This window comes from Coptis chinensis, chromosome 6 (genome assembly GCF_015680905.1).
Source record: "Coptis chinensis isolate HL-2020 chromosome 6, ASM1568090v1, whole genome shotgun sequence".
NCBI lineage: Eukaryota > Viridiplantae > Streptophyta > Magnoliopsida > Ranunculales > Ranunculaceae > Coptis > Coptis chinensis.
The window spans coordinates 6,952,367-6,960,206 of NC_141461.1; the positions used below are offsets into that span (position 1 = coordinate 6,952,367).

At 35.4% G+C, this 7,840-nt stretch overlaps 1 protein-coding gene across 2 annotated transcripts; it reads right to left on the minus strand.

The window, feature by feature from the left end:
• Window positions 1-79: 79 nt before the first annotated feature.
• LOC147491155 (bet1-like SNARE 1-1) lies at window positions 80-3,270 on the minus strand. 2 transcript variants are annotated; one of them, XM_086568867.1, is made up of 6 exons: window positions 3,134-3,270; window positions 2,805-2,900; window positions 1,652-1,796; window positions 998-1,054; window positions 836-895; window positions 80-741 (listed from the first exon to the last, which is right to left on the minus strand). In XM_086568867.1, exons 2-6 carry the CDS (start codon window positions 2,816-2,818, stop codon window positions 646-648), a joined length of 372 nt encoding a protein of 123 aa, XP_086424993.1. In that variant the 5' UTR covers window positions 2,819-2,900; window positions 3,134-3,270; the 3' UTR covers window positions 80-645. The 2 variants fall into 2 exon arrangements, with proteins under 2 accessions (XP_086424993.1, XP_086424994.1); XM_086568868.1 differs by having other exon boundaries at window positions 2,805-2,897; window positions 3,134-3,266.
• Between the last annotated feature and the right edge of the window lie 4,570 nt (window positions 3,271-7,840).

Consider the following 7,840-nt stretch of genomic DNA (forward strand, 5'->3'; position numbering starts at 1 on the left):
GAACGCCTCACACATTGAAGGTACGCTTTCAGTGTAAAAGCGCCCTCAAACGCCTTTTAAAACACTGGTCCCCGCATCATAACAAAATAATTCCCCCAAGTTACCAGCAAAAAGCATATAGTTGGATGAAATGCAAATACAGAAAACCATGAAAAATAAGGAACATCATCCCAGATTGGATGTTTGTAGCAGTACTTGAGGGAGATTGCATGCTATTCATCAGTGTGACCTCTCTGAACGAGCATCCAAAGTTCCAAACTCTGAAGTTTGAGCTTTCATCAGCCCAGGAATAATGAAGAACAGCTTGAGACAGACACCCCTAGACACTCTATGTGATCACCTGCCACTACAATCTCAGGATGTTTGATTGTCCGAAAATCTATGTCTGTTTTGCATCAATTATCACCAGATGTTCAGACTTCAGACATGGATAGTTTGTAGAGCGATCCATCTAAAGAAATGAAACGTGGGGTCCAAAAGGAATCAGAGACACAACTACACAAGGATCCAAATGTAAGTTATACACTGACCACCTGCGAGTAAACATAGTGGACACATAGATTTTTATCATGCAAGGAAACATATATATATCTTGCCACGATTACCAACTGGACAGTTCAATCTTGATAAATTCTTGGCTAATTGTCAGATGAACTTCATCAGAAAATATACTACAAGGAAGAGAACCACGAAAGTTGATGCAAGTGTAAACGTTCTCCGGCTTGACTTTGTCTTAAATACCTATAGTTAAACAGTTTACAACATTCAGAAATTGCTCAGCAGCATTAACAGAAGAGAATGGAAGGTAGCAGATACACAAAAATGGTTTGCTTACACTCTTGAAACGATCCATAGTTCCTGACATAGTTCCTCTTGAGGCATCCATATCATTGCCCTGCGTGTTTGAATATACATTTGGAAACAATAGTATGAAACTAGTTTCAAAAGTCAAACTGAAAAAAGAAGACGTAAGACTAAAAACACTGGGTCTACATACCATTCCGTCTAGAACACGATTATGACTGTTCACCTCCTCGTGTATATCACCAGTCAACTATTGAAAGAAGTTTCAAGGCAATCAATAATTATTTTACGAAAAGCCTCGAGTCAAATAACATAATTACTAACTCAACAGATGTGGTTTCCTGGACTGAGCAAAGAACTGTAATTGGTGCTTAAGAAAGGAGAGGGAAACAACACAAAGAAGGGCATATGAGTATACTAAGAACTGATGATGTATCACATTCAACGGATCATAACTCAAAAATGTCCATGTCCATATGGTTCAATCATTCCAAATTCAATCAATTAGGGGTTCCAAATTACTCTAGTCCTATTTGCACTATTTTCTTAAGTTGGAAAATTCTAGTGAGAAGAACATTGTGGCATTGTGCAGGGAGTGGGTGGCACCTAAGGGCAAACTTGATCATGACAAACAATAGGGTTACAAGAGGTTATAGACAAGTTTGAAAGTCGCATCTTTACAACAAAAAGCCTGCCAACTGGTTTTCAGAACCAAATAATCAATAATAGGAACAAACCAGCCACCCCCATTTTGTATGCTATAAGCACATTTTGTTCCAGTGTCAGGATATACCATACAAGCGGTAAGTATATACCAACACAGAATCATCTAGAAAATCAAACTTACTGTCCTTAGTAGATTTACTCTATCATGTAATCCATCAAGAGCTTTTTCATTGTCATGATCGTTGACATCATGAGAATACACAGTAGCCCTGATTCCTCCCTCTTCAATGCCATCAAAGAGAGCACTCCTATTCCCTCGGTGCTCCCTGCACAGAACAAGGTCTCCCACTAAGAGATAAAATCTAATAAAACGCCAAACAAACAAAGATATATTCCAAATACGCTGTACAAACTTCTTTGGAGAAACAGGAACAGCAATAGAATGGGTAAAGAACTTAAAAGGAAATGAGTTGTGTGGAACTAATACGAATAATGAGGAAAACTAAATTGATTAGTTATCTCTACTTGTGTTCAAGGAAGCAAGGTCAATTATCCTGAGCACATCATTAGCCCGGCCAAAGGATAAAACACTGTTAAATCCTCAGGATAGCTGACCATAACCACAAATGGAGGTTCCAACTGAACCAGCTCACACCTGCGTATATCATATACCGCATGCGGCACAAATAAATTGCACGTACAAACTACAACAATCATCATTATTAAGGGCCATATTTTTTCTGAGCACTCAGCTCCAAAGGCGTAGAGAACTGATCAAACAAAAGTATAATACCACCTGTCTAGTGCACAGTGACTACAGACCACCAGTGAACGCATTTCATATAGTGAGTTCTCGGTGTTTGGAGTTAGCATAAATATTTGACCCTTAACTATATAGGTTTCCATCGGTAGCATTGTAGAAGACTGTAGCAAAAGTTTATTGAAGTCTGCTCTCAAACTCAGTCCATGTTCTCTTTAATCTAACTCTTGCTCTTTTAGAACCTCAATCTGTACACTCCACCCTTACTGCTAAAGGTCTATGCTTAAGCTCAACCATCTCAATTGGATAATCACCTATACGAAATACTATACTTCCTGTAAGCGGTGAATGTAAATGTCATCTTACCCAATCTAACTACTCGTCTATTTCAGAATCCTAATTTGTGTTTTATGAAAAAATTCCTTCACTGCCCAAGTTCCTTGATATAAAAAGATTAATTTAAGGGCAAGCCTTCTTCACAAGTTCTGGCAGTCCTCGTCCCGATTAAAAGGCTAATTATATGGATTTAAACATCGAGTAATCTATAAAATGAAGCAATGTGGGACGGACATACCTTCTTAAATTCATGGATATTAAACTCTGTAACTTGTCGGAATTTGCGAGTATGAAATGCAGGGCAGGCTGCCTTTTAGGTGTCAACACGTTCCTACTAAGAATATATAAAGTCAATATCAACCTCAAAAAATAGTATTGGTTTTTAAGAGAAGATCCATAAAGTTTGATGTAGAACTATCTACCATAGGGCCAAACATTTTCTCAAATCATTTGGGCCCTTGTAGGAAACATGTTTAATGATACACAAGCAAATACTAATCTAAACAAATCATAATGTAACCAGAATTAAGTAGATGAAATAAAAGTTTGAGGACCTATGAAACGTACCTTGTTGTCAAGGCTTCTTTTCTAATAGGAATCAAGCTTGGCGTTGAAATGGTAACTCTCACCTTCTCTGTTTCTAGTTTTTAGTTACGAAGATGGTTTAGATGGGTCGTGATTTGCATTGGATCAAACCCTGACCCAACCCGGCCCACAAAGTGTGGCGATAAAGGCCCTGAGATTTTTTGTGTTGGCCTTATAGTGTATGCCTATCGCCAGGATGAGTAGCGGCCTTATAGTGTATGTATGGTCTAATCTACACGGCATATTGTGTGGCGGCTGGAATTTTGGTTCGGTGGCAAAAGAGAAATAGATAGTTGGGAGAAAAGGTAAAATGGGGAGAGGGTTTGAAATAGAAAAATCTACACACCATTGCCAATAGTGGATACAAAATAAACATCTTTTTTTTTTTCCAAGAAATGGGGCTCAGCCCCTTGGTTTTAATCCGGATGAGTGTAAACCCCTTCATATCGGCCCATACCACATAACCTCCCTATTTATCAGTTCATATCACAAAAACTCCCTGTTTCCAATATCAGCGAAATTCCAGTCCGATTTTTATTTCCTATTTTATTTTATTACCTTTTTACCCTTCTATGGTGGCTTCCAACTTCTCAACAAATTTTGGCATCCAAACAATGTAATCGTCATCACCACTTATGATTGATTTGAACAAGCCAATTATAACCCAAGAAAGGAAGGTCAAGCATGAGGAGTAAGAAAATGATGGAATGCTTAGGTGGAGTGATGTACTGTAAGATGAAGTATACATGGAGAGTGGCCCGGGGAGCTCAAGAGTGACTCCTCCAAGATTTGGGATTTTAAGAAAACTACTAAAGATACCAAGCTTTGGTGGTTTTGAGATGTGTTGTGTTGAAGATGTGGTGTCTTTGGGAATTATGATTGATGGGTATGTGAAATATAGTGAAATGGGCAAAGTTGGTTTTGAGAGAATGGTGTGTAGAGATGTTGTGTCTTGGAATACTATGATTAATGGATATGCATTGGTTGGGAGTATTAAGGAAGCAAAAGAGGTTGTTTGATGAGATGCCTGAAAGAAATGTGGTTTATTGGAATTCTATGTTGGCGGGGGTATGTTAAATGTGGTGATGTTGATGGGCACTTTGAGGTGTCTTACAACAAATGGCCTACACCGACTCATTAGAGATCGAAAAGGTAACTATCATCCATACTTGACCTTTCTATAAACAATAATTGATCAAGCTGTGATGCTTATGAAATATTAGTGTATCGAGAGTTTGTAGAAGATATTCGTAGATTCTCTTATAACGGGATATACTTGCTTAAAGTTAGTAGTATATTTCTCTCCATTACGTGTTTGTTCTATGTAATTGTAAGAAACAACTCGCATGAAATAAAAGTATGTATTAATCATGTTGATATGCATTCTTTGGATGAGTGGTCACAAAAATGCTTGAAATGATGCAAGGCTATTATTTTCCAAGGTCTACCTAGCTGTCATGAATGATGAAACCTTGCATGAACATGTGGAAATGGTTGGTACACTTACCGGTTCGAGAATGTCAAGTTGTGTAACAAGGTGTTGGCAAGTGAAGACTTTGCTTTCTATCAAGAAGTGATTCTGGTGTAATGTTTAGTATTGGAATCATAAATGAGGAAGTTCACTCGCCACACTCCCCTTATTTTTCCTTGATGAAGAAGCTTGCAGAGATTTCTGATTTTCATGTGGAAATTTAAATTTACATAGTAGTTTGACATATGAAAATTTAATTTTACATAGTAGTTTGATATATGAAAATTTGAATTTACATAGTAGTTTGATATAAGAAAATTAGAATTTACATATGAAAATTTAAATTTACATAATAGATTTGTGAAACAAAACATGTCTGATGAAAAAACATTTGTACTATGCAAACTTAAATTTACATAGTCACTAGAGCTATGAAAACTTAAATTTATATAGTAACTTGATCTATGAAAATTTAAATTTATTTAGAAGAGTGTGTTTACATGCAAGTATGCAACACAAATAAGAAACTATGCATGATAAATTGTTTTCACATAACATTTCTTTGAAATTGACCAATCTAATATCGACAAACGAACTCATGTAATTTTATACAACTTTGTTAAAATGTATTTTGAACTTATCTATGTAAATTTAAATTTACATTAATAATTTGATCTATGAAAAGTTAAATTTTCATAGAGAAAACAGATCATAACCTATACAAAATTATTTTTACACAATATATTTTTGAAACAAAACAAACCCAATTGTTTTACCAACCTGAAAAAAGATAAAACAGGTTCCCATTACATCATTTACCAACAACACATTAAGCCAAATCAGCCTTTTACATCCGAATTCTAACAATTGTAGTCATTACATCAAATATCTAATAATAGATCCACCAAGAACTGATTAAACAAAAATCAACTCATCATTTCTTGCATTCTTCTTTTAGATCCCATATTCATTGTTGAGATAACTCTAAGCCTTTTCTTAAAATCTGCTACAACCCCAAGCGTAAGTAATGCACGAAGCTCTAAAGGGCGACTTACAAATGAGAGAAAACCAATTAATAACAAAGACTATCTATGCAAAGTTTAAAATAACATAAATAAATTAATACACAAATTTAAAAGTGCATAGTAAAACTACTATGCATATTTAAGAATGCATAGTAAAACTACTATACAAATTTAAGAATACAGAGTAAAACTATCACCACATATTACACAAACATGAAAAAACAGAGTAAAAACACTACGCAAATTTAAGAATATAGAGAAAAAACTACTACGAAAATATAAAAATGCATAGTAAAACTACTACATACACAAACATAAAAATTCATAATAAACCAAAACTTGAAATTGCAAAACTATAAAAACTATAAATTACAGAGTGAAATCACTAAACAAATGTAAATTCGTATTTACAAACTAACTCACATATGAAAATTCATTTTTTCATACAAATTTCTAAAAATAGGATTAAAAGTTGAAGATTCTCACCAGATTTGGTTTGTTTGCCGTAGTTTTTAGAGCAGCCATCTTCTTAATTTAATCTCCATCTCTTCTAGAACTTGAAAGTTTGATTTTTTGTTTGCAAAATTATTGTTTTCCCAAAGAAGTCGGAGATTTTCCAATGGATTATGGTTTAGATATGCTTTTTAAATAACCAAACTTCTTGTTTTGATTTTGGTAGTGTTTTATGACAAAAAAATGTATATTTTACATCTGAATAGCGAGATGTTTCTACATTAATTAAAAAATGAGAAATTTTGGGACTACAAATGAGAGAAACGTAAGAAGGTGGAAGGTGTAGATGACGGGTATTAGTCATTATTAGTTTTATTTTCTTATTTCGAAAAACAGGGAGGTTTTGTAGATTAGTCCGCAAGCGAGGGTTTTTTAAGTAACTGAATCAAGTTGAGGGAGATTTATCCCAAAACCTGTTTTTTTTTTCAACTGCTAGATGGACTGATTTTTTTTGGGCTTTCCTCTACTCGCTGGCGGGTAAAAAAACAAACCATTGGGTCCAATTACACTATCCCGCCAACCCTATCTACTGTTATATTGTGGTTTGGTGTTTTAGCGCTCCAAACCATTGGACTCAACTTTAGTGGTCGACGCCTTATAATGAGTGTGACAAATTTATAATGTGATATTTGATCATTATTATGGAATTGTTAGGAGTTTTGTACTTGTTAGGGGTGTTTAAAGTTGTGCAAGTTGCTATAATAATATAAGTAGAGGTTCAATGCAAAATGGTCTTTGATCCATGGTTGCAAACTTTCAATACAACATCCATTCTTTAATTGAAGGTTGAAAACAACTATTTTCCAAAACTTTATAATCTCACATACATTTTGTAATTTTGATAAATAAATGGGGAAACAAATAAAAACAAAATGGGAGAAGGAAACGATAATTAGTCTAATTGATGTTTAGTGGAGTGTATCCAACAATAGGTGTAAAGGTTCTGTTTGGTTAACCTTACAAACCTATGCAATAATCGGAGGAGAAGGTACGGTGGTGTTTGTGGGATTGAATTGACCGAGTTCGTTTGAGCAAACTGCCTATGTATCAAGTTCTTTCTGTTGGGAGGAGACTTGAATCAGGTCAGACGTAGTTCTTTCTCTTCTTTATATAGGCAAAGATGCCCGCACTTCCTCCTCTCTAGCGTCAGATCAAATTTTGAACTTTATGACATTTAATGAGCTATGAAGCGTCATGCAGTGGAGTAATGGTGTGCGCATCTGAAGCTCCAATCTTTAAGGTGACATGCAGCTCATACATTACTAGATGTTGTGGTGCTAGCTGATGTGAGTGTTATGGATACCTAACGTTCTGGACATGGGCATTATGGGAGCAGAGCGTTTTGTTTTGGACGCCTAACGCTCTGGTGCTGATGAGGTCGCTTGATTTGTATAAACTGATCATAAACGATTTGGACATGTGGATGAGTGTGGTTGTCTTGGTGTGCTGGACACGCGCTTAATATTTACTATAAGTGTGTATTACTCCCTCACAGTAGGTATTGGTAATGAAGTTCTTTTGGGTAGGACAAACCACCAATAGTGCAGCAATAGCAAATGTAGAGAAACATAAAAGAGCATTTGGATATTTGGTGAGTTGCATGAAGTAATGAAGAAAAATGTGATTAAATAAATGGGTGTTTTAGGAGTAGTGGGCTTTTGGGCTTTTTTTTTACTACCA

Excerpts from the sequence above, each read along its gene's own strand:
- LOC147491155 (XM_086568867.1), bottom strand. Across the intron at positions 1,055-1,651 it reads GAGTAAATCTACTAAGGACA|TTGACTGGTGATATACACGA; the intron begins GTAAGTTTGATT and ends TTCTTTCAATAG. Across the intron at positions 742-835 it reads CTATGGATCGTTTCAAGAGT|GTATTTAAGACAAAGTCAAG; the intron begins GTAAGCAAACCA and ends GTTTAACTATAG.